Genomic DNA, 27726 nt, shown 5'->3' on the forward strand with positions numbered 1-27726 from the left:
TGCTCCAGTGTGAACTTTATTGCTAAAGGTTAGGATTACAGGGGATTTTCACGGTTTCTGTGCATTTGATATTGCCTAGGCTTTCTATTCTAAACACACTGATTATCAGAGAAGAAAAGTATCCTGAAGTGGGGTTCTGGCGGACGGTGTACAATCAGTTACGAATAAAGTAAGTTTATTTGCATTTGGGACCCTGAATCGTTCAGTCTCTGCTGCCTGACCTCCTCCTGCCTCGACTCCTGGACCTAGAGGAGCTCTGGCTCCGGCTGCCCCGGCCACGGCTGCGGCCCCTCTTCCTGCCTCGGCTCCGTGAACTGGGCCCGTCGCGGCTCCTCGACAGGTGTTTGTGAGACTTCTTCCCCCGGTGGCTGCTCCTCCTCTTCCTCTCGGCTTCCCCGTTTCTCTTGTAGGAGTGGACCGGGCTGGGGCTTCTTCGCCGCCGTGGCCTCCCATAGTACTCATCGTGGTGACCCGTCCTCTCTCTCCTCTCCGAGCCCTTCCCAAAGGATGAGCCGGTCCGATCGGGAGACAGGTAGATGTCTCTGTTAGCTTCCCAAAACTCATTGTTGGGATTTCTGAACACATGAAGAAAGTTGCAGTGTTTTCCTCTTGGGCACTGGTGTATTTCAAATAAACCTGCAACGGCACAGTGAGGAAATAGAATTTACTGCTGGCCCTTTATCCAGTTTAGAAGGTACACCGCCGACGTTTGGACGTGACAGACCTATCTCCTCCTGCGTATTATTTCAAAGCGGCTTATGTAAATTGATGTCATAGCTCTGGTGCCCAGAACTGCAAAAACATTCAAACGCTCTAACAAACGGCACTGTGAACGGTAACAAAGCAGAAGGTGTTCATTAAGCCGAGTATCCCGGTCCCCGACCGGATGGATGAGGGTGTGGAGTGCGACCGACCGAACGCATGGTGACCACATCGGGGGGTTTTGAGGCCTCCACCGTCCCACTGATAGACGGTGTAGATCCCTAATTCACACCGAAGCGCCAGCCCCTGGGAGTCCCGGGACAGCGCTTGGACAGCGTGCTGGTGGCAGGACAGCTACTGTCCAGAAGGGAGCCCTATCAGAAGTGGAGGACTTTGTATTTTTTCTTTATACTTTAAGGAGAAGATGGTAAACATTGGCCTCATGCTCTTAAATTTACCAAGTGCTTTTAGTACGGAAGATTCTTGTCACAGGTGAAATCTACCCGAACAACTTAGTGGTCCTCTTGAGGCTTTCAAACTTTTTTTTTTTTTAAAGTTCGTCAATTCCCCAAATATGTAAAACGGTCAAAAAAAAAAAAAAAAAAAAAGCGAAGTACCTCCACACCACACATTATATGCGAAAACTCAAAATCGATCCGAGTCCTAAATGTAAGACATGAAACCGTACAACTCTTTGAGGAAGACATACAAGTAAAATCTTCATGACACTGGGCTGAGCAATGGATTCTTGGGTATGACACCAAGAGTACAGCAAAAAAAAAAAAAAAAAAGATAAAACAGATTTCATCAAAATTATAGACTTCTATACTTCACAGGACATCGTCAAAGTGAATGGGCAACCCATAAAATGGGAGCGAATATCGGCCAATCATATCTGCAATAAGGGGCTTCGACAGATGGAAGAGTAAAACCCCATGGTAAAAGGACAACCTAATTAACAAGGGGCAAGGTATCTAAATAGGCCTCTCTCCAAGGAGGACACACGTATGGCCAATCAGGAGGACGCACCAAAGACGCTCAACATCATTAATTACTAGGGAAAGTAGCAAAGTTATTTTAAAAAAACAGGTGAAAGAGTCTCCTGCTTTGGGGGAGCCGGTGTCGCACTCGGAAGCACCTCACCGAAAGGGCACGCCGCGTTCCCATGAACTGACAAAAATAACCGCCGGCAGGGAAACGCCAGTTCCAGCTCTTTTAGCCCGCAAGCTCTCAAACCTCAGACGTCATGGTTCTTCTGCTCTCCAAAGCAAGGAACTCTAAATTCTTGTTTTGCCCCCTTCAATAAATGGTTTTTAAGTGACGGCATCCATTAAGACCAGGCTGCCAGAGATAAAGCCTTCGTAAATTATGGATTTTGTTTAATGAGAGGTTTTAAGCAGGCAAATGTAAAGCCAAGAAAAGTAAAGTGTAAGAGAAGTGCTCCCCTAAGGCCTGGACAGTTTCATCCCTGTTTCCAGAGGAGTTCAACGATAAATAGTTTGGCTGAGCTCGTCTGACGGAAATAAAAAAATAACAAGGCCTTGAGAATTGCTGGCTACTTAGAGGACTGACTCATCTCTGGACTCGGCGGCCACAGTCTGATGAGTCAGCCTCACTGCGCCCTGGCCACACCCTACAGCTACAGCCGACCTCTACTGCACAAAACATGTCTTTCAAGCCAGGCAGGAAATGCCATCATGTTTTAAGGTGGCAGGGATGACCGAAAATTCACGAGGGATAGAGATACGGGAGAAAACCCAGCTTGCATGAGGGGAGCCCGTGAGGAGAGGTCATCTTTGACGTGGCCACAAAGAAAAGGCAGCTTCCCGCAAACACAACTCAGGCTTCCTGAAGTTTGAGGGCTCGGGATGAGGATGAGACAGTGGGAATTCTAGCCCCAACTCTGTCACGGAGACGCCGTGACTGCAGCCACCTCATCCACAGCGTGATCTACAAGCTCTATTACAGACCTAAAATGCAAGGGTCTTTACGTAACGGTCTCTGCTCGTCTAGTGCATGAGGCACAAGCTAGGTTTTGCCCCTTTAAGAGACTCTTCTCAGGGTGCCCGGACGGCTCAGTGGGTTGAGCATCCGACTCTTGATCCCAGCTCAGGTCTTGATCTCAGGGTGAGGGGGTCAAGCCCCGCACTGGGCTCCACGCTGGGCATGGAGCCTACTTTTTTTAAAAAAATGGTTTTTTCCCTTAAAAATGTCCCTTTACACAATAGCGGAACTACTGGGGTAAAATCATCGTGTTGTATTTTACCACAAATTGCCATTTTCCATCGGGTCACTGGACAGAATTCGCACTGAAGCTGCCGTCCTGCATACCATCGTCCGTTAAACAGAGAGAGGGCTGCCTGGCATTCTTCTTCCCTTCAAAAAAACACAAATTAAAGGATGCATTTTACAGTAACTTTCTATTATGTAGATGACCCCCACTGTTCATTAACTTTCTTATTAGTTTATCATCAGACCACCAAGTTCACTGCTTTTGTACTAGGGAGTCCTCCTTAGAGCATTCAAGCTCCTGAAGCTCACAATTTATTCAGGAACGCTTTTTTGCTAACCCTCCGAGAGGTTCTGATGCATGGAAATCGGCTGGAGTCAAAACTGCTTAAACCAATAGATTGGACCATTAAAAATGCAGAAGTGTTTCCCATCATCAGAGCCTCTCCTTTCTCAGCTAGGATTGCTGTTTTTCTTATTACAGTGGTTAATTGATCCCATTAGCCACGGCGGGGCCCAGACAAACAGCAGGACAAGCAGAAATGATACACCAACTGCTCTCTTAGGGGGCCGAAGGCATACCAAGATTACACGGGGCTTCGATTTCTGGCTTTTACAATGTACCCTTTTCTGTTCTCTATGCTAGCCACTCCCTTTTCAGTTTGTATTTTAATTATGAAAACTATGTAAGTAAAAAAAATAACCACTGTAAAAGATTCAAAACTATGTTAAGTATACAATGCATGAAATGCAAATGCATTCTCAAGTCCCTTTGGATATCTCTATCAGCTCTTAATATTACATTTTTAAAAATAACACACATGTGAAAGCCATCTATTTAGTGGGAAAAACCCAGACGGCAACATAATTACACTACACTGTGACAAAATGTGAAGATATTTATGTTCAGAATACTTACGATTGATACTGAACATACACATTGCCCCTCAGATGAGGTTCCAAGTTGCAGCTGACCTAAGGAGCAATGAAGAATTTATCATAAAAAAGGAGAAAGAAGAAGGAGGAAAAGAAATCCTCCAGTCATCACAATGCACTTTGTCCAAGGTAACACTACCAAAAGTAGTTAACATTTGAAGATTCCAAAATCCAGCTACCATGCCACTCCCAGGCCTATTTAAGGCATGCTTCAGCACACCACACCATTACAGGCCCCAATTATTTGATGCCTGCTGATCCAGATTCGTTTTTCATGAATGTGAAATGCTTCACACGTACATACAAATACAGAGAACAAAAATCAACCACCCAATTTCAAGATGAACGCTTGCCATTTTCAACTAAGAATGGTTAAATATGCAAAACATTAAAGACCCAGTTGAAAGCCTTCTGCCTAGCGTCCCTTCCCCATCACATGAATGAGCACAAACTAGCCTGAGGCTGGTGTATCCTTCACATTCCAAATGCAAACAAATATACGTGCACCAATCCACACAGACACAAACATGCATATCCATATGTATACAGACAGGCACATACACATACATCTGTGCATAGAATCATACATGTTATGTACAGACATCTATTATAAACATATGGGTAGACTTTATGTGAATATATGGGTATATTTATGTACACGTATGCAAAGAAACCCATATATGTATTGGTAAACAATGCACAGGACTGCTTTGTACATTTAAAATTTTTAACAAAGTATATTTTACATTTTTTCCAAATATCATCACATAAACATGACTCATTTGAACTGTATACTGGGTATATCAAAATACCAAATTCATTTATCCACTCCTCTAATGAGGACTATCATCATTAGATAGGTGCTTTCAATTTTTCAACAAACAGTGCTGCAGTCAGCATTCCTGAACATGTCTCTGTGGATACAAGGATTTCTAAGATGCATGACCAGAACTAGTGTGCCAGTCTGTAGGTTCACATGTATCTTCAACTTCACTAGATATTGGTAAACTTCTTTCTGAAGTGGTTTTACTAATTGACACATCCTTGCCCACTCTTGGTATTAACAGAATTTATCATTTTTTACCTGATAGGTGTAAATAATCTCATTTAATAAGCACTGTTCCTATTATTAGGCTGAGCATTTGATCATTTGTCTTCAAAAATGACAAATCTGGACACACAGATCAATGGGACAGAACAGAAAGCTCAGAAATAAACCCATGATTATATGGCCAATTAATCTATGACAAAGGAGGAATGATTAAGCAATGGGAAAAAGCTTCTCCACAAATGCTTCTGGGAAAACTGGACAGCTACATGCAAAAAAAAAAAAATGAAACTGGACCACTTTCTCACACCATACACAAAAAATAAACTCAAAATGGATTAAGGACCTAAATGTGAGACCTAAAACCATAAAAATCCTGGAAAAGAGCACAGGCAGTAATTTCTCTGACATCGGCCCTAGCAGCATTTCTCTAGGTAGGTCTCCAGAGGCAAGGGAAACAAAAGCAAAAATAAACTACTGGGACCACATCAAAATAAAAAGCTTCTGCATAGCAAAGGTAACAATCAACACAACTAATAAAAGGCAACCTGTGTAGTAAGAGAAGACTTTTGCAAATGACATATCTGATAAAGGGTCAGTATCCAAAATATATAAAGAACTTATATGACTCAAAGCCCAAAAACCAAATAATCCAATTAAAAATGGGCAGAAGACATGAATATTTTTCCAAAGACGAATACAGACAACCAACAGACACATGAAAAGAAGCTCAACATCACTCATCATCAGGGAAATGTAAATCCAAACCACAATGAGATACCACCTCACACCTGTCAGAATGGCTCAAATTGAATAGAAATAAGTGTTGACAAGGACGCAGAATAAAAGGAACCCTGGTGTGCTGCTGGTGAGAATGCACACTGGTGCAGCCACTGTGGAAAATAGCATGGAGGTTCCTCAAAAAGTTAAAAATAGAACTACCATATGATCCAGTAATCGCACTACTGGGTATTGACCCAAAGAAAATGAAAATGCTAATTCAAAGGGATACATGGACCCCTATATGTATAGCAGCATCATTTACAATGGACAAATTATGGCAATAGCCCCAGTGCCCATTGATAGATGGATGAGGTTGTGGTATATATACAATGGAATGTTACTCAGCCATAAAAAAAGAATGAGATCTTGCCATTTGCAACAACCTGGATGGAGCTAGACAGCATAATGCTAAGCAAAATAAGACAGAGAAAGGCAAATACCATGATTTCACTCCTATGTGGAATTTAAGAAAACAAATAAAAAGCGAAAAGCTGAAAAACTCTTAACTACAGAACAAACTGATGTTTACCAGAGGGGAGGTGGGTAGCGGGGCTGGGTGAAATAGGTGATGAGGATGAAGAGTACTCTTATTTTGATGAGCACTGAGTAATGTATAGAATTTTGGAATCAGGGGATCCCTGGGTGGTGCAGTGGTTTGGCGCCTGCCTTTGGCCCAGGGCGCGATCCTGGAGACCCGGGATCGAATCCCACATCGGGCTCCCGGTGCATGGAGCCTGCTTCTCCCTCTGCCTATGTCTCTGCCTCTCTCTCTCTCTGTGACTATCATAAATAAAAAATAAAAAAAAAAAAGAATTTTGGAATCACCATATTGTACACCCGAAACTAACACTGTATGTTAACTATGCTGGAATTAAAATAAATAAAAATAGACAAATCCGATTTGTTTTTATTTAATGGTATAAGAAGGTCCTCAGATATTGATACAAATGATCAGCTTTTATTTTCAAAATGAATCTACAATGTTACAAATTTGTTCTACAGTATTTTTGTTAGAGTACTCAAAAAGAGGCACACTCCATAATGATAGTTTATAACATCATCCTTAGAAAGACGAGGAATGCTAGTTTATAACATCATCCTTGAAGACTAAAAAGGCCTTAGGAGACCACATCAGTTTCACCAGCGACCTCAGAGATCATTTAATCCAGTTGTTCCCAAGGACCCATTAATTTTCCATTAATTCAGTGTTTTCAAACTTCTCTTATTAAGAATTTACTAAAGAGCTGTCCATGTAAAATTGCCAATGTGATTAGCATGAGCTTGGCTGATAAAATTCTAAACCGAAGGACAAAAAACAATAAACCACACCGTGGGGCAGCCCTGGTGGTGCAGTGGTTTGGTGCCGCCTGCAGCCTGGGGTGTGATCCTGGAGACCCAGGATTGGGTCCCGCGTCGGGCTCCCTGCATGGAGCCTGCATCTCCCTCTCCCTCTGCCTGTGTCTCTGCCTCTCTCTCTGTGTAGATGAATAAATAAATGAAATCTTTAAAAAAAAAAAAATTAAACCACACCGTGGCTAGCAGGTGCAGCCTGTTCTAAGTAATGCTGTGACTTCCACTAACCAGGTGGAAGTTTTGAAAGCAGCTCTGCCACTGACTTCACAGAAGCAATACAATGTAGGGACCCCACGAGGGAAACCACTGATATAGTCTAATGCCCTCCCTTTCGGGACGAGGCAAAAGCAGGAAGAGGCAAAGTGATATGTGCAAAGGCACAGAGCTAGTCAAACCATGCAGATCCCCCAGCATGCTATGGTGCCATGCGGGGCTGGCCCTGTGGCTCTAGTGATCACTGCTTGTGCTGAGAAGCAGTGTGAAGACCGGGAGGTGCATGGAACACAAATGGAAAGGGAAAGAGAAATTTTAAAAGATTTTTAAAGTTAGGAACTCAGGGGCACCTGGGTGGCTCAGTCAATTGAGCATCTGACTTTGACTCAGGTCATGATCTCAGGGTCCTGGGATTGAGGCGTGTCGGACTCCCTGCTCAGCGGAGAGCCTGCTTCTCATTCTCCTGCTCCCCCTGCTTGGGCTCTGTGTCAAATAAATAAAATCTTAAAAAAAATTTAAAGAGTGGAATTAGAGGAGCACCTAGCCATCTCAGTGGGTAGAATGTTCGACTCTTGATCTCAGGGTCTGAGTTCGAGCCCCACATCGGGCTACCTGCTCAGCAGTCTGCTTCTCCCTCTCCCTGTGTGTGTGCACACGTGCTCTCTCTAATAAATAAAATCTTAAAAAAAAAAAACAGTTGTGAACTCACTGTACATTAAGTACAGCTTTGCATTTCATGAGTGCTGATGCTTAGCAGTCGCTCTGCTGTTTCCTGGCTGTTCCAACTTTCCCGTCATTGCTAACTTGCAGGAAAAAAAAGTCACGATTTTATTCCTTTTTTTCTTCCCCCTTCAAATTATGGGGCATTTCCCCCACCCTACCATAGCAAAATCATTCCGGTTTGGATCTGATCAAGTCACAAAGTGGGAGGCCTCACTATGCTAGGATTCGAGCCCGAGGGTCCCAAGAGCAGCTACTAGTACCTCTGCCTTTATTCGTGCCTTGAGGAATGTTTTCCAATAACTGTGTACTCTGAAAGGCTCCTTTTCAGCCGGTATGCTGCATCACAAGCCACAATTTGGGGAACACTATGTTCAGTACTGAATGAATAAAAACAATGTCAAAAGAAGGAATCAAGGTTTCTGTTCTTGGGTAGCTCCAGAATGAATTAGTACCTGGGGTGGAAGGTGCAAGCAAGTGCCATTATCATGCGGCAAACTCAGTAAGTGGAGGGGTGTTACACTGTGCACGCTGCAGCTCTAGGTGAGACCCACTACAAAGGAAGGGACAGCTGCCTTCTCCGTCATATGCAGCCTCTACATGAACGGTGGGATGCCTATCTGCAGGACCTTACGCAGTTCTGATTTCATGTAGTCCCTCTACCGTATCAGCAGTGAGGGGTGGTAGAAAGGGAGAAGGAAGTCACATTTACTGAGAGCCCGGGCGCCCAACTTTGGACCAGGCATTGCACCATCACACACGCCCCGCCCAGGCAGACAGCCTGTGCCCTAGCGCTCATGTCCTCTAGGGCACTTTGGTGGGAAGTGAAGCAGTCCCCTTCTTCATGTGCATCGTGCACACCCACCTTGAACTGGATCACTTTCCCCACGTTCTTGAACTCCGGAAGCACGTCATCATAGAAGTCCAGGAACTGCTGGTAGGTTTCCTCTTCACTGTACTCTAGGCTCGCGTCTGGGTCATAGTCATCCCTTCTGCACTGCTCCATCCCAAACGTTGTAAACATGCTTTTAATAAGAAGTGTGGGGCTCGAAGATGGGAAATTGTGTTTACGTGAACACCTGCATATGAAAGGAGAACTTAAATGCAGCACTCCAAGAGTTAGAAATTGTACATCAAAAGTTCCCTTTAGGGGCACCTGAGTGGCTCAGCCGGTTAAGCGTCTGCCTTTGGCTCAGGTCATGATCCTGCGGTCCTGGGATCAAGCACTGCGTCAGGCTCCCTGCTCAGTGGGGAGCCTGCTTCTTCCTCTCCTCCCTACTCATGCTCTCTCTCATTCTCTCTGTCTCTCACTCTCTCCCATAAAATAAATAAATCTTTAAGAAAAAAACTCCCTTTAAACTTTGAGAGACTTCTCTACAAGTCTCTCTTCTTCACTGCAAGATAATAAACCCCATTCAGATGTCAAAGTGTAACACTGAAACTGACCAATAGATCTGCTCTCGTTAAGATGTCAAGTTGGGAATTACTTCCATGTCCATATGCCATTTGGCTGCCTTTTGATGAAGTTCCCAAAGTGTTACACATGTAAAAGCATAGGAGGAAAGGTCCACTGACATGACAGGCTGGGGTGACGGGCACAAGGATACCATATGTGGGACTCAGGAGGAAGGTGAGAACAATACAATCCTGGTTCTATACAATCTTCAACTAACTCAATGCTTAAAGAACAGGGTAACCTACGAGTTTCGAGCTAATGGAATATTTCAATTTCACATGTGTACACACAGCATTTCATAGTTATCATGGCATTTTTCTATTTCTTCCTCTGATCCTTGCAGCCTGTTAGGACAGTCAGGGCTTGCATCTTCCCCACTTTGCAAAGAGAGAAGCAGAGGCCTAGAGCAGCACACTTATCCAGGGCACCTGGCTGGTAAGAGGGGGCTGGGAAGGCGGGGTTAAGCTACAGTCTAGTGCCTGTCCATCATACGGCATGATGCACAGACTTCCCATATAATGGAGGCTAAGCATTAGGAGGAACGATTTTCTTTTCAGAGTTTAAAGTGCGCCACACCAGGTTGTATGTGAGTAATTTAAGTCTTCTACAGGGGTTTACTTTATTTACTTCCCTCTCTGAAAAGGAGAAGGAAGAGAAAATGTAGTTCAAGGTTCCAAATCACCGGATTTTCCTGATTAGGTTTCTAGTTATTAAAAAATGGGTGAAGGCAAAAATTTTAGGAAAAAAAGCAATCCCCAGAAATAAGGAAGAAAAGAAGCTGAAGAATAAGGCAAGTGTCAGCAAAATCAATTACTGTGAAATGACTAAACGTTTAACTCCCACTCACTTCCCATGTCTATAAACTGACATCTGTGCGCCCAGTGAGACAACGCACCCAGAGTGCCCCCCCGCACACCGCACCCAGCTCAGACATGTGCAGTGTCCAGGAATGTGAAATGTTCTACTTTCCAAAGGACCCTCCTAGATGATTCAGTAGCGACCTTGTGATAGATCCATCTTCCCAAATATAGCTACCAACTGCACAAAGAGTGAAAGTTCAACCTGACCACAAGTGTTAGCAAATCCAAATTTTACAAGTAGGAAGCACAGACAGATTTAAACATGGAACCAATTTAACAGGGTTAAAATTCTGCTCGTGGGATTATTATATCTGAATGAACCTGGCTCTAATTCCTAGAGTGTCAAACGAGCATGTGAGTTTGGCCCAGGGCCCAAGTCCCTGTTTAGGGAAAATCCCCACTTGGCTTGGAGACAGTCCGCACAATCTGTGTATACTCAGGACTAGCCCTACTACAGCCCCTCCTGAGAAGTCGGCTAAGGCAAGAGGTATTTGGGAAGGCAATCTAAAGGTGTGATACCAAACCTGTTTGGTTCCCAGAATCACCTGGAAAGAACCAAGATTTCTGAGGTTCTGTCCCAAACCATCTGTCAAGACCTCAGGGTGGGGAACCATATTTTCAAAGTAACTCCCCACCTGATCCTGAAGGTCAGCCATGTTTGGGAACCCCTGGTTTAGGCCATGCTATGTACTTAAGATGCAGATAACTTGAATCAAGTTAAGATTGCCATGAAATCACAGTTAAGACATCACCCTAGCCCAAGGTCAGCCACTGAACCGTGTGGTCTCCAGATGCCCCTTTGGGCATAGCTAACCCACTATACCCTTTTCTCTTCTTGAGGGAGCTCTCGAGTTGCCCACTACCTTTGTCCTTCACAGATTTCAAGATACATGCTGAAATGAGGCTGCAATCATTTATTGAAGGTCTCTGTGAGAACATTTTCAGGGAAAATTATGTAAGCAGCTGTTAATAAGACATCTATCGAAGTTATGGCCTACCTCCTTCCTCAATGTCTTTACACAGTATTGCATGGGAGAAAGATATAGAACCTAATGCCTGGAAAATCTGTCTTTCCAGAGATACCACACATTCTTCCTTTTTGGTAAGAACTAAATTTCCTCTTGGGCTGTGTTACATTCCAGTGCCAGGTGTACTGCACACTCACAATAACTCACTTTCTCCTCCTTTCCTTGCTTTCCATGTCTTTCACTACACTTAGTGCAATAGATTATGAGCCCTCTTTAAATCACTTCTGGAAACCAGTGAGTTAAAATAGCTATCCTGATATGCAAGTTTTACCTTTCATCAGTGATCATGTTTTCAGGAGGGTGAAACAACAATAAAAAAACCCGGAACTCCCCCTCAAAGCTGTGACTCCAGAAGTATCAGCTCCGGAAAGGTTCTAGAATTGACCTGTGGACTCATGACAAAAACAGAACCACCAAAGAAACACTTCGGTGATGAAGTATCTGTCTGATGATGTGACAAGCCTTAACAGAAAACAACAGCTGTAGGATCCTGGAGCAAGTCAGCATGGCTCTCTCTAAGAGGGGAACAGTCTTGTTGTTGTCTGAAAGGATGGTGCTGCATTTTGTAACTGCTCATTTCATAGAATTGTATTTCACAATTCATCACCCGAATGATGAAAATACCAAACTGCTCTCATACTTTGATGGCAGTGATAGTGAAATTTCACATGCCTATGAAAATATGAAATGTTCCCAAACTAACCTGCTCACTGTCACTATGTCCTTGGAATGACTCTCAGGGCTGTGTGAGCACCTGACGGACTCTTCTCCTTTCCACAAACACACACTGCCCACGGATGTCCTGAAACCCTTCAGGACACACCCCCTTCTCTCGTTCATGCCCATCCACAGGGGAATTTAGAATCTGATGACCACAGTCTTAAGATTCAAGGTAATGTTGGAGATACATCATAAAGGAGGAAACCTGCAGCTAGAAAACCTACCCACACAGATGTGAATTTATACTGAGTCCCCATTGTCTTTCGCAGGTACTTCCCATGTTTTCTTTGCTGGGGGGTGTTTAATGCCAATGATTACTATTTCTTGATGAACTAAGCCTAAGTGTAGGAAACACTTCTAAAGGTAAAAAGGGGAATAAAGTCTCTTCTTCTTTCCTTAGTTCCCAGTTCCTCAAGAGGAGGCTTTCACTACTGACCACATCCTATGAATCCTTTCACAGATATTCTGACTTTACACAACCCTAGTCATGAACCATAAAAGGAACTACGCAGCCTGCATTAGGGGCTCTCAGTCCTAGGGCACACAAGAAACACCAGAGGACATTTCAAAAGTAAGGCTGCCTGCGTCTCAGAGATTTCCTCAACTTGAGGTAGGACATACATTTTTTAAAGCTTTCTAGAGGATTCTCATGTGCACCTGGGTTGAGAACCACTGCTCTTGGGCAGCCCCGGTGGCCCAGCGGTTTAGCGCCGCCTTCAGCCGGGGGTGTGATCCTGGAGACCCGGGATTGAGTCCCACGTCAGGCTCCCTGCATGGAGCCTGCTTCTCTCTCTGCCTGTGTCTCTGCCTCTCTCTCTCCATGTCTGTCATGAATAAATAAATAAAGAAAAAAATGAAAATCCAAGTATAACTTAAAAAAAAAAAAAAAAGAGAACCACTGCTCTTAAAAAATATAAAAAGGCATGAGGGCTTAACTTCAAAAAGAAAAATAAGAGGAAGAGAGAGCAAGTTTATATTTTCAAAGAAGGACATGAAACTCATGGCATGGATAATTTTATGAATAAAATAACATGAATGAAAACACAGAGTTTTCTCATTACATACATATGAATCTGCCTATTCACGTCCCTTTCAGGATTAATAGGATCCTAAGAAACAATTAGATGTTTTCTGCAAAATGCTTAGTAATCACCAGATTTTGTCTTGGATAGACTATCATAAATTATTTTTCAACTTTTGAGTTGTTCATTTTTTTTTGAGTTGTTCATTCATTAATAAGCCAAATGATAAACATCACCAATGCCTGGCACATAGTAAGGATTTAAATATTTGCTAAAGGGATCCCTGGGTGGCGCAGCGGTTTGGCGCCTGCCTTTGGCCCGGGGCGCGATCCTGGAGACCCGGGATCGAGTCCCATGTCGGGCTCCCGGTGCATGGAGCCTGCTTCTCCCTCTGCCTGTGTCTCTGCCTCTCTCTCTCTCTCTCTCTGTGTGACTATCATGAATAAATAAATAAAATCTTTAAATAAATAAATAAATAAATAAATAAATAAATAAATAAATAAATATTTGCTAAATGAATGAACCGACACTTAGTTCTCCATGTGAATGGCTTGTTTCAAAAACACGGAGCCAGGGATCCCTGGGTGGCGCAGCGGTTTGGCGCCTGCCTTTGGCCCAGGGCGCGATCCTGGATACCCGGGATCGAATCCCACATCGGGCTCCCGGTGCATGGAGCCTGCCTCTCCCTCTGCCTGTGTCTCTGCCTCTCTCCCTTTCTCTCTCTGTGACTGTCACAAGTAAATAAAAAATAAAAATAAAATTTAAAAAAAAAAAAAAAAAAAAAAAAAAAAAAAAAAAAAAAAACAAAAACACGGAGCCAAAAGAGGCAGGCAGCCGAGTGTCTCAGAGAATAAGGACAACCACAACAAAATGAAAATACCAGCCAACACTCGGGACAGTGTTTGCCATATGCCTGGCACGGTGTCTGGGTTTGCCCTGCATTCACTCCTTGCAGCCTCACAAACTCCTCCAAAAGGAGAGACTATTTTTCATCCCCATTTTACAGATGAGGAAACTAAGGCTCAGAAGGCTTAAGTAACTCTCCCCAACTGACAGCTGCTTAAGTCAGTTTTTGCACCCAGGCTCTGTTCCTGAGTCCAAGCAAACAGACTGAGAATGGGGAATGAGAAAACTTTTCCTCATTCACTCGGGTCCTGTCTTTCACAGATAGCCTTGGGCATGCCAATTTTTTTAAGTCTCTTCTGTGCATGGTGTTGGCCACTCAAAAATAAGTAAATAAAAATAAATAAAGCCAAGCTGCTCCGGTCTCTTGAAATATGTTCTTTCTCCATCCAAATTGTCCCACGTGGACTCATGCAAGCACAGGAAGAAAACAAAAAGGACAAGGTCTTCATGAAGCTGTAGAGGAATGCAAAGGAAGCCCTATCAGAGAACTAGGCTGAGCCTACCCAGGGAACATGTACAGGAGGAGCAATGTGACTGGAGAAGCAGCAAGAAAGCAGCAGATACCTGACTGGGAACCTCTCAAACTCAAGCCCGTGCTGCACCCCCAAAGAGAACAACCTCGACATTGTGATCCACTGAATTCTGACCCGATAAAGCAAAATTAGTTACCTATCTCCAAATCTGCATGCTCCTGTTTTACTGTAGAATGGACAATTAGCTCGATCTTTCTCCATTATCCTTAAGTCGATGGGTGGTTCTGGGTTTTGCCATGTGGCACCATTTTCCAACTGTTGAAAATAACCGTGACTTTATTGGTGGTGTAAAAATCCATGAAGAACTCCATGTTTAAAATGTATGCAAATATTTTGGCCAAAAATAAAAAATAGATTTAAGAATATATACATTTAGGTCATAACAGGCAATCCAAACTTCACGAACAATTGCCCGGAGACATGCACCGTGTCTTTCCTGGCTCCCAGTCATCGCCCATCATCAGGCGTCAGTCACTGTGGCTACCAGGAACTGTCACCGAGGTCTCCCTTCTGCCCAGCCATTCTGAATGAGGTCAAAGGACTTGTCAGGGAACCACCCCTGAGAGAGACCAAAGTTGCTCTGTAGCAAGTCAAACCATTTATTTCAGGGCAACAGTGTGTGATGCTGCTCACACACACTGTAAGGACTATAAATAATACAGTCCAGAGAGGTGACTTGATACCATTTGCTTTTGCTCATCAAAAAACTTTTGCTGCTGTTGTTGCTGCTGTAAAAATCGCAGAGCTACAAAAGTGATTCTGATACTCAGATGTGACCTAAATAGCTTACCACAAAATTAACATTATACTGGAAGAACCGTTTTTAAAGAAATGTTCACTGATCTCTAATTCTGAATGAAAGATTTGAAAATACCTCATTTTCAGCCTGCTCCAGCATCTTCTGCACAGCTTCCTACAAATGGTGCAAACATAGGACTAATGAAAACCTGCAAGTCAGGAATGTCACGTCTGGTTTCTCTGGTTAAGAATCTCTGTAACAATTAAAAACATAAAAACAAAAACAAAACCCCACACACATCAAAGGTTTCAGGTTCTAATTTGCTTTCTACAGCACAGATCTTCTGAAAAGCTTTCAAAGGACATATAGCTGAGACTGTTTATTCAAATAGGACATTTATTAGCTCCCATTGCAAAACAGTCTTAAATTGTTTCAGTTAACAGTAATACTTAGCATATTTGCTCATATATACCACATTCTAGCTTTTAAAATGACTGATATAGTATCAGAGAATTATTATAAAATGCAATGCTTAGATCAAACATCATCAACACGTAACAGATATTAAAGTATGACATGAACAGCAGTAACTCGGGTTGATGAAAAAGATCAAACTTTTCGGTAAGGCAAAGGAAGTCTTACAATGTGCCAGTAAATTTTGAGCTGTCATTTAAACAAGTTTTAAATTATTCTTGACAGACTTCTCTTCCCTAGCCCCTTAAAGCATTACATAAAAGACTCCTCTGCCTCGCTGCGTACTTGAGAACGCTACCAGGACCCCTGGTTAACTTAACATGCTCACCAGGCAACTCTGGTTCTTCTCCACCCCCAATCACCTGAACACCCCACATCTCCATAAAGGACATTGCCGTTTGCCCCCTTGTTTGGACTAACAACCTAAAAAGAAGAACTGGAATTCCTCTCCTTTTCCTTCCCCTCCCTGTCTGTTCAACCATACACCTCACATCTGTAAACTTATCCTAACTAAGCACTGCCCTCATCCAAACCACCATCATGTCCTATCTGGAACAGCAGTCTTCTAACTGGTCACTCTATTTCCATTCTTGTCTCCTTGGTCACCGCTCCTGTTCTCCACCCCCTGACCTGTCTTTATACAAAAGTTAGAATGATCTGTTAAGGGTATAGACATGAATTAAGTGAAGTCAAACCCTGCTTAAAAACCCTGCTAATGGCTTCCCATGACAATATAAAATGCAAACTCCTCCTTCCAGTCTAGGAGGCCTTACATGATCTGACCCTGCCTACCTTCCTGACCCCTTCCCTCACCACCCACCACTCTCTCCTTTGGTCTCCAAGATTCAGGCATCCTGACATCTTTTCAGCTCCATGCTCAGGCCTCTTCCCTCTGCCTGAACCCCTTTCCCCAACATTTTTGCACTCAGGTGTCAGCTCAAACCTCAGCTCCTTGGACAAGTCTTCCATGACCAGGCAATTTAAAGAAGTACACATCCCTACCCCACTATCACATGACTCTGTTTATTTCTTTATAGCACTTAAAATTATCTTTTTTGCTTACTCATCTGGCTCCCCATCTCAAAAACTCAAGGAGAGCAGGGACTGTATTTTTCACTGCTTTATCTCTATCTACTAGAGAAGTATCTAGCACACAGTAGAAACATGACTGCATATCCCTTTATACATGCTTAGAACCTACTTTATCTTACCTGCCTCTCCATAAGGTCTCACTTGTCTTCCTTTGAAAGAAAAGCCTGTGCTTTTTTATAAGGCTTAACTTTAATCTGATGCCACAAAGGCCTCAATTGAGAACACTCTGTTAAAATGGGAATCGAGGGACACCTGGGTGGCTCAGCGATTGAATGTCTGCCTCTGGCTCAAGGCATGATCCCAAAGTTCTGGGATCAAGTCCCACATCGGGCTCCCTGCAGTGAGTCTGTTTCTCCCTCTATGTTTCTGCCTCTCTGTGTGTGTCTCTCATGAATAAACAAATAGCATCTTTAAAAAAAAGGGGCGGGGGGAATCAATTACTCTATAAAAAAATGACAAGCTCCCAACAATTTCCCTGCCCCCTAAAACATTAGCATGGCCTCGCCTCATCTATAATGCAGCGCTCAAATGAGGGTGTTAAAGATTTGCACTGCAGGGGTGCCTGGGTAGCTCAATCACAGCTGAGTGTCCAGCTCTTGGTTTCGGCTCATGTCCTGATCTCATGGGTTATGGGATTAAGCCCCACATCAGGTTCCATACCCAGTGGGGAATGTGCTGGAGATTCTCTCCCTCTAGCCTTCCCCCCTACTCACATGCTCTCTCTCTCACACATGCTCTAAAATGAATAAATAAATCTTTAAAAAAAAAAACTTGTGCTGGATTTAACATGACTAAGATATAGACAAATGCATTTTATTCCATGATGAAGTGATTAACTACCCACTTTTATGCTATTCAAACTTGGGAATATGAGAGAAAAGATACATCCTGATGAATCAGTCAAGGAATGATGAGCTGTGGGATCTTGGAAATAAATACACTATGTTAAGGAATAGCAGCAAAATAAACCAAAGCATTCTTTAAAAGATCCTGGAAGATATTGTACATATACCTTATAGATTCTTTTTTTTAAATAAGTGACTATGTGTTAGCTACAACGGCCTTTATAGCCAAGTTGGAAAAGAAGTCAAGATTTAGCAACAAAAAATATTTCCTAATTCCTCAGTATGGTAATTCCTGATTCTTTTTGGTCAATTCATTCTTGCTGACATGTCATAAACAGTTAAGTGTTTTACTGACTAAGTCAATGTGGACATGACACAAAATATTCTGTAAGTGGGTCAGCCCATATACAATGGAACCTCAGAGAAACACTTTGGTGTGAATGTCAAGAGCTAGAGCAAAAAAACATTGGCCCAAGAGTGGGACAAAGTGTAAAGCAGGGCCAGCTGCCTGTTTTTCAAAATAAAACCAATAGAGTTTAATTGGAACACAGCCACAACCATTTATTTACATATTATCTAAGGCTGTTTTCATAACCCACCAACAGAGCTGGATATTTGCAACGGAAACCATATTCACCGTAAAGCCTACAATATTGACTCTCTGCCTTTACAGAGAAAGTCTGCCAATCCCTGGTATAAAGGGGAAGTGGAAGAAGCTGAAGGAAAACCTTAATTTAAGGTATCTGCCACTGCACAGACCCAAAGAGGAGATAAGGAAACTCTAGTGTGTATCTGTGTTAACGCAGGACCCTGCCTAAACAGGGAAACGAAGCCCCAACCCTGTGATGCCTGCAGCTTACTCTGCAGCCCACCCAACAGCATATCTGTGCACCGAGAGGATACGCAGTGCGTTTATCCTCCTGTGACAGGAATCACCTCTCTTTCTCTCTTCTCCTGCAGCTTCTGCTCCTCCTCTTCTCTCTCTCTTCTCTGCTGCTCTTCCCACTCTTCCTTTAACTTTCTCTTTACCGGAAAAAAGAGAGAAAAGGAAAGGTAATTCTTGTCATTCACTTTCCAAAAACACTTAACATACAGGGCAGATAAATGAAAAACTTTAACACTGGTGAAATGGCTAATATCCATTTTTGTTAAGTTCAAGATCTATAACTCCTCCTAAGAGCTATTTTAGTTAACTAGTTAGTTGGCCATCTGATTAACCTCCTACCTCTTGTTCTTCCTGCCGTTTTCTAGCCGCCTCTTCCTTTTCCTTCTTTCTTCTGAATTCTTCTTGTGCCTTCTGCTCCCGAAGCAACCACGCTTCATGTAATTTTTGCCTATCAATGTAATGATATAATCAAAAAAGAAATGAGCACTAATTTACAGTTACATACAATGATAGCAAAATGACATATTTGAGAATGATTAAGGTATCATGAAAGATTTTCTAGAAAGCAGTTAAGTGGAGGGATAAGAGGAACAGGCTATGAGTAGTGATCTCAGAAAAACACTACCTCACTAGCTCTCTTCCCAGAGGGTTAACAGGTGAAAATCACCACTTCTATATTTCCTATCCATGACATCTTTTATGTAGAACAAGGACACTATGACTCTCTCTTTAGGATGACCATTGTGATGTTTAGGTGTCGATAAAGATGCCAACAAATCTCAAAGCACCATCTAGCTTTTCACGTTCAGGAGGTCCTACCCTTCCTCTTCTATGCATTTTACAAGCAGCAAATGTCAGACTGCGGCACTTTGAAAACCCAGCATCTACTGCCCTCTATCTTCACACTGCTCCTCTAGACAGGTAAGAGCCTCCTGTAGCTTGTCCCCAAACACCTAAAGTGCTCCAAGAAGGGAATATAAAACTATATCTGATCCTGTCTTTAAAACAAAGAAAGCTAGGGGTTTGAAGATGACAAGGAGTCATACAAATAAATTAACAGGTGTCTAGTTTACTTTTTAAAATGACCAATTATAAGCAGATCTTATCTTAAAATGGCAAGCATCTCAGACATCCAATATCACAAGTTTCTAATTGAAAGATGGGTTACATTTCAAAAGTTGAAAAGCCAATCAGGTGTTTAGAACCTAGATTGCATTTTCCCACTTATTTTGTAAAAGGGAAGTGAATTACAAGAAATGGCTCTGTATCACTTCAGCAACTTTAGGCATTAAATACAATTTTATGTATGGCCGGGGAACCTATTCACAATTTCAAATACCCTATGGGAAAATATATTTAATTTCCAGGAACACATCTTTTAACCATGGTACAGGCAGGCACACTGCAGAGGTCAATGTTCCTGTGCACATTGTAGGTTATGTATAGATGTTTCAGTGTGTAGAACTCTGATTTATAAACCTTTTGAGGAACATATTAATTATATATAAACCGAACCAAAGTGCATATAAATCTAAGACCTCAAAAGAACAAAATGTTACACACTTTAAAATTTAATAACCTGAATATACTGCCAAGAACTAAAACTGTAGAACTCTGCTCGCATGGCTCCACCAAAACCCCTGCACTAGGAGGACTTGAGGAAACTCTAGCATGGCTTCCAGCCCAGCAAAGAGCAAGGCTGTGTCCTCCGGCTGATCCCTGACCCCAGCCCCTCCTCCTCACCCTCGTTAAAATGCCTGCCCCAGAGAGCTCAAAGCTGAGAGAGCTCAAAGCTGCCAGGAAAATGGACTATCTGCTCTAGCTAACACAGGATCATAGGCCGCTGCCCTTCCTTTCATAGAGCATTTACTAAAAAAGGCTTCTAATTATGAATAAGTCTGTCTCAAGGACCTGGGAGCCATTACTGGGAAATGTCCCCTTTAAGAAAGACAAGGCCTGTGTCCCAGTGTCTGTGAAAGGATAGGATGCGAACTTCCCTATCTGCCTGCTAACAAACACAGCTGGCCTAGTCACGTTTACGTGGACCAACCCTTGATACTTCCCCACCTCTCTATTTCTCCAGGGCCCCTGCACAAATCAGAATGGGGCTCTACTCTTGCCCCTACAGTCAGGGGTAATGGAATACAACCTGTTCTCACGACTTTAACGTCTGCCTGTGTTATTCTCTGATGCCATACCTCTGCTTCAAGGCAGTATGTAAAGCCATACAGTATTTCCACAATTAATTTTCCTGCTTTTCAACGACATACTATCATGTAACTTGTGCAGGAACAAAGATCAAAGGAACACAAAGATGGGGTTATCTGATTGAAAAGAACTGCAAATAAATGAGAAACCAAAAAAATGACTCCCGTATTTCATACCATAAATGTCATCCTCATCATCACAGAAATCTGGACCAACCAGAGTTATTTACAGCACCTCCTATATACTAACATGATGTTAAGTGCATAAAATTGCCACCTCATTTCATCTCCCCAATTCCATGAAGCAGGTACTAGGACTGATTTTATTTCCATTTTGTCTCCATATTTAAGAGGAGGAAATTAAGGCTTAGGGGGATAAGCAACTTGGACACAGCCAGTAAGTGGCAGGGCCAGGACTGGAATGCAGTTCTGGCTCATCAACTCCATGTTTTCAATCGCTAGTACATTTTCTTTTGGCAGTTTTGCTGACTGCACCTGTTTATGTGCTTAGGTGGAGAACGGGAGTGAATTACATGCAAAGAAACCACATTCCCTACTAAACAGCTAGAGAGCATCTATAAAGTTTTTTTTACTCCTGTTCAAATATATTTTTTTATTGTGGTGAAATTTACATACCATAAAATTTCGGATTTTAACCATTTTTAAGTGCATGGTTGAGTAGCATTAAGCACATTCACCTTATTGTGCACTACTGGAAAAAAAAAAAAAAAACCCTACCCCCTGAAAAATAGTAAGAGAAAAATTAGAAGATTTTCATCATCTTGGGATGGAGGAGGCCTTTTACAGTCCATATACCATGGTCAGGTATCAAGATGAAAGCTGATGACGTGAAAAACAAATTACAGTAAGTAATGCCATTAAGTCAAGTTAGGACTGATGACAAATATGAAAAGAATACATCACACATTTAATAAAGAGTTAATAATACCCTTAATCAGTAATAACCTTGCTTACATAACAAACTTAAAACAGTGTATCCCAAAAGAGAAAGCTGCAAGACTTAAGAAATATAAAATAGGTAATGAGATATATTCAAAAATACACAAACTTACTAATTGAGAAATGTACATTTGAAACAATGAAATGCATCTTTTCACTACAGGAGTTTTAAAAACTGATGCCCAGTTTGAGTAAAGAAGGTATAGGAATCCGGGCACCTCAATTTACTGCTGGAAGAGCTGCAACTGGGATGGCCTTTCTACCCAACCACCAACAGTTTACAGGTACTTATCCTATAATCCCAACAATTTCACTTCTAGACATTTTCCTGAGGTAACAACTGGGCAGTTACCAAAGATATATAAGAATGGATACTCATGGCAACTTTGTATAGAATTGTAAAAATACCGAGTATAAATTAATAGGTGTTATAAAGAAGACCCAAACTAGTTCATAAGGACTTTTAATATTTACTTTTTTCAATTTTTTTTCCCCACATTGGATGTGGAGCCCAACACCAGGCTTGAACTCACGACCCTGAGATGAAGACCTGAGCTGAGATCAACAGTCAGATGCCCAACCAACTGAGCCACCCAGGCGCCCCAAGACTTCAAATAAAACTGAGTTCATGAGAAGTGCTCCAATCGCTGCTGACCTCTCTATCTCCAACAGCTTCTCTTCTTCTAGGCGTTGTTCTTCAATAAAAGCATCCTCTTCCTCCTTCTGTAAGAGTCCTAAGGGAATTTAAATGTTTCATTAAATGAGCTGAATATTGTAAAACCAATGATTAAAAAAAAAAAGATAAAATCTAATCTTTACAATTATGGTAGGAATGTTTTTAAAGTCTTCTAATAGGAAGGGCTCCAACCAACTAAATTTGAAACAACTGTGAAACCCGAAAAGAATAATGGTAGATAACACATTAAATTTAAAAAATCGAAAAAAAAATAAAAATAAAAATAATAAAAAAATTAAAAAATGGTGGTTCTACAGGGATTCTCAAAAAGGCAATGGGCTATGAAAAGGAACATTCATCTTTACAGAAGAATGGCAACTAAAAAATGTAGAAAGACTGTAGTAGAAAAAGTCATCATTTTTGCAACCCCCACAGTAAGAACTGATTTTTTAAAAAATGCTAAAAACATTGGATAAAACCTTATTGGGAAGAAGATATTTACTTGCACCATCGCAAAACACCAGCCCACATGTAAGTACTGATTACAAAGGGGAAACATTCTATACAAGGGAGCCAGATGATTGGCAACATTTTGACCACTTGCAGCAATACTAAGAGTAGAACGACCTGACATCATAGTCTCCCTGATGTGGGTAATGAGAGGTACACAGCATCGGTTTTGTAGTATTTGCCATAAGGAGTGTAACTTGAAGCTAATCAGGAGAAGACAGGCTACTCCAGAATGCAGGGCATTCCACCAGACAACTGGCTTGAGCTTTTGACAATAATCAGTCTTGTTTTTTTTTTTTTTTTTTAAGATTTTATTTATTTATTCATGAGACACAGAGAGAGAGAGAGAGAGAGAAAGGCAGAGACACAGGCAGAGGGAGAAGCAGGCTCCATGCAGGGAGCCCGATGTGGGACTCGATCCCGGGGGTCTCCAGGATCACAACCCAGGCCGAAGGCAGTGCTAAACCGCTAAGCCACCGGGGCTGCCCATCAGTCTTGTTTTGAGCAAGGTCAAGTATGGCCTGCATCTCACACCACTGAATTGTTGTTCCTTTGCTTGGCTACAAGTCTGATATAGTGCTCCTTATTCTAAGGAGATGCAGGCTGAAGTATTTAGGGGTGAAAGGTCATGACATTGGCAACTGACATGCAAAGGGTTCAGAAAAAATATGGACATATGTATCCATCTATATAGGGAGTAAAGCAAAACATTAACACTGGCAAATCTGGATAATGGGTTCATGAATGTTTACCATTTTTTCAACTTTCTGTACACTGGAACATTTTCAAAATAACACAGGAAAATATTTTTATTTCTTGTTTTTTAATTTTTTAAAAGGATTTTATGTATTTATTCATGAGAGAAACAGAGAGAAGGAAGAGACATAGGCAGAGGGAGAAGCAGGCTCCCCTGGGGAGCCTGATGCAAGACTCGATCCCAGGACCTCGATCTGAGCCAAAGGTATATGCTCAACCACTGAGCCACCCAGGCATCCCGGGAAAATATTTTTAGTATAATAATTATATATATTATTATACATATATAATATAGATTCCTATTCCAAATTTAAATTTGGGGGGAAAAGGAGGAAAACTGAAGTGAAGGAAATATAACAGAAGATCTCAGGGTTAAAGGAAAAAGATTTTCTGTCTGTCATGTATGTTGAGTATAGTTCTAATCAAAGGCACTCCCAGTCCTAGGTAATTACAATTTACTTTTCTTAAGCAAATAAACTTTATTATCTCAGCATCTGAAATCAAAATAGGTTTAAAAAAATTTAGTGTAAGTTCTAACTCACACAGAATAAAATCTAATTATTCAGATTATTAAATGAGCTAATGTACATAAAGGACCTTCGAGAGAACCTGGCATAGGGCCTATGATTGACTTACAGAGATATGCCCATAAACTAGACAGTGCCTGGCATAGCTGCTACTCAAAAATATCTGTCTGACTCACTCAACCCCTCCATCCTCCCAAAACCAAGCTGACACTCCTTAGAGGTGATCACTAACAGTACCAGGTATAGCATTTGCTCTACACATACATACAAATATATGCAAAGACACATGTAAGTATAGTATACCTAATTGTATCATACATACAATCATATGTATTAGAATCATGCAACTTGATTTTTATTCTTAATGTCACCTTAATTTCTGACAAGGCAGCTCATCACAAGCTATTTCAAGTAGAACTGGATGCTAAAGAGGCTATCTGCAAATGAGGTCAAAATTCCAGAAACTCCTACCACTCATTTTCCAACTTGGTCTTACAGCAATTCTTATAGACTATGTCCCTATTCTAGCCTTCTGGGTATTGGTTGCCCATCCAATGTGTGCTACAATGAACAGCAATGTTTGGTAGGCCACACTATTCACGAAGCACCACTGAGTAAATAATTAGGAGTTGGAGTGGGCCAAAGTAGGAGCAGTAGTCCAGAGACAAGTACTTAGACTTAGATCTGCCATTAGCTGTATAAGCCTGATGCAGTCACTGCATTCTTCAACTGACTAGACTGCCAAAGGACATGATCCCACCCACACCTCTCCACAAAGGCTCACTCTGAAAGCACTCTGTGAAGTCAAAAGGGGAAAAAAAATTCAACACAATACAAACAATAGTTCTAGGATTTAGAACAGGGGAGAAAATGATTAAGAAGTTAAAAAAGAAGTTATATTGGAAAAACACAGGCTAAGTTAAAAAAGGTAGCTAAGATTATTGAGGGGAAGGGGGGGCACAGACACCAAGGGCATCAATAACTCCAACCTACTCTTTTTTCCTTTTGTTTTTTATCCCTGATGCTTTGTCCTGCCTTTAGTGGTCCAGTTTTGAATAAAAGAGAGATGGTAACAGGTCACAGGTAAACACCCTGCTCCTCCCATTCTAAATATTCCAAGTATCGCTTCTAAAAATAATCAAAAAGTAATTAACATGTCTACAACTATGTTTCACATGGCTAGTGAATACTGAATACTGGTTACTTGAGGCCCTTGCCTGTGGACTGTAAGAATTGTCTAGATACATTATTGCAATGTACACAAGTACCAAATCATTACAAAGTAATCAGTTATATGTCAAAATAAATAAAAAGGTCTGAGGATTGCCTGGATAGTCTAGATGCAAACATAACACAGTACTGCTGTGCGATTTCAGTGCTTCCATCCACATTTATAACTAATATATAATTTTGTAAATTAGTACTAATTTTGCTGTATTAAACAGGCAGGTTTAATATATATTTGTTAGATTCTGACACGTGAAGGATAAATGATACCATAGCCAGTACAGATGAAGGTGCCACAAGCACTTTAATAGGAAAAACAACTGGCAAATAACCAGAGGGCAACAGTAGTGGCACTCCCAACTCCACTCAGTACCATATTCATGCTGTAAGCTTGTTTTACCTCATTCCTAATGTTACATTAATCTAAATTTGAATTTTACTGGATGTGTAATTTCACTTGGCTTTATAACCTGTACATGTATTGTTTTATAGTCTAATAAGAGTTTCATATCTGGTTTTATGCTTGTGTATATTTAAATGACAATAATAATTTGAGTCAAAGGGTCTCCCATGTTACTGAAGTTTGAGAAAAATTTGCAAAATGTGTAAACCCCTCAAGTCCTGCTGGTTTTAGATGAAGATATTCGCTGAATACTTACTATGTGCAAGGGCTGTGCTAGCTGCTGTAATTCATGATGTCTGCACCGGTAATACCAGATACTTCATAAATACACACAATCAGGGATTGATTTACCATGACGTCTTTCCCCCTTTAGTACTTTAATATCGTTTGTGAAATGGGTCTAAGATCACTTTATTTGGAAGGCAATAGGCGCAGCGATTTTCAGCAGGTCAGTACTTGGCTTCCTCTGGCACTGGGGCTTCAAGTTAGGACGGGAGCGGAGAGAGCAATTTCATACACAGAAAACGGGCTAAGGAGCCGGTTACCTGAGTCTCTCAATCGAGCCAGTTCCTGCCGTCGTTTCTTTCGTTTCGCCTTTTTCAGGGCAGCCCTGTACTTTTTGTGGCTGGAAAATTGAAACAGGCACACACTAGCGTCAATTGACCGCACCTGCGCCGCTGCCAGAGCGTGCTCACGCGCCCCCCGTCGCCCCCCCGTCGCCTCCCGCCACCTAGCCGCTCTGAGTGACAGGAAATCGCTCCGGTGCCCGGGAGTGAATTCTTATTTCCCGTGCTTTAATTACGGAACACGTATTCACTATCGCCTCGCCATTCCATGACCAGCCGGCAGGTCTTTTCCATTCCGCCACCTGTTCACCTCCTCGCATTACCTCAGCCCACAGGCGCCCCTGACAGTCCGGGGTGCATCAAGGGGAGGGCTCGAGCGGCAGCAGTGCCTCGCCTGCTTGGCCCAGCTCCCCTTTCCTTCCGGCTTGCACATCCTTCATCACCAGGCTCGGCTGGCCCCGTCCCGTCTTCTCAGCGGCTCATTACCCCCCCAACCCAGCTTACCTTGGTTTCTCCGGAAACATCATCTTCTCGGGAGCCGCCATCTTGCCAGGGCCACCACACCCCCAGCACCCCACCCGTAGAGGTGGCCGGAAGAGGCGGGATTAAGAGCAAGGGCGCGGCCGCGCGCAGGCGCAAGGGGGGGTCGGGGGGGGGAGCGTGCCTCCGCCGGGGAGGACCAAGTACGGAAGACGCCAGGTTCCGGGGGGCGGGTAGTCTTCCAGAACGCCCACCAACAAATGTCTTCTTCCCGAAAATTCTTTCGTGTCCCTGAAAGTAATTCTTCCCTCCTAGCGCTCCCCCACTGCCTTATCACTGCCTGCCCCCACACCATAGCAGTCTGTCTTGTGGCCAGGAAGTTAAAGTCCCATTTCTTTCTCGTTCCCATCCACTCACGAAACCTCGTCCCACTACGTCACTCGCCTTCCGCGGGCCCACCTATCAGCCCCTCAGACGAACTCCAGACTCCGCCCCGTTCTCGTCGTACCTGCTACCTCAGAAGGGAAACCCAACACCTGGGCTGTAAACGCCTGACTTCTGCTCCCAAGGAATGTGCTGTCTAGAGGCACAAAAGAACCGACACATTGATAAATATGGTAGAGGGAACGTAGTTTACTTAACAGGCCACCGGGGATTCAGGGAGAACTTTCTGATGCCTGAGTTTTCAGGAAGGTAACGGCGAGATTCCCGGGTGGGAATGGCAAATGCGCATAAGCAAAGGCACTGAGAAGTGGAGCAATGTGGAATTGGTCGCAACCGCAAAAATTTTTGACCATCGAATTTAAAGGGAAGTTCCAGAGTATCAGGGAACACAGCGAGTTCGGATCCCTGGTGGCTCAGCGGTTTAG

At 42.5% G+C, this 27726-nt stretch overlaps 1 protein-coding gene across 1 annotated transcript; it reads right to left on the bottom strand.

The window, feature by feature from the left end:
• ZRSR2 (zinc finger CCCH-type, RNA binding motif and serine/arginine rich 2) lies at positions 1-27259 on the bottom strand. The gene is made up of 11 exons (XM_072816076.1): positions 26882-27259; positions 26357-26436; positions 22368-22446; positions 18885-18993; positions 18596-18682; positions 15384-15422; positions 14646-14764; positions 8850-9063; positions 3851-3906; positions 2969-3078; positions 1-636 (listed from the first exon to the last, which is right to left on the bottom strand). The coding sequence occupies exons 1-11, from the start codon at positions 26920-26922 to the stop codon at positions 203-205; spliced, it is 1368 nt and encodes a 455-aa protein (XP_072672177.1). The 5' UTR covers positions 26923-27259; the 3' UTR covers positions 1-202.
• Positions 27260-27726: the final 467 nt, after the last annotated feature.

This window comes from Canis lupus, chromosome X (genome assembly GCF_048164855.1).
Source record: "Canis lupus baileyi chromosome X, mCanLup2.hap1, whole genome shotgun sequence".
NCBI lineage: Eukaryota > Metazoa > Chordata > Mammalia > Carnivora > Canidae > Canis > Canis lupus.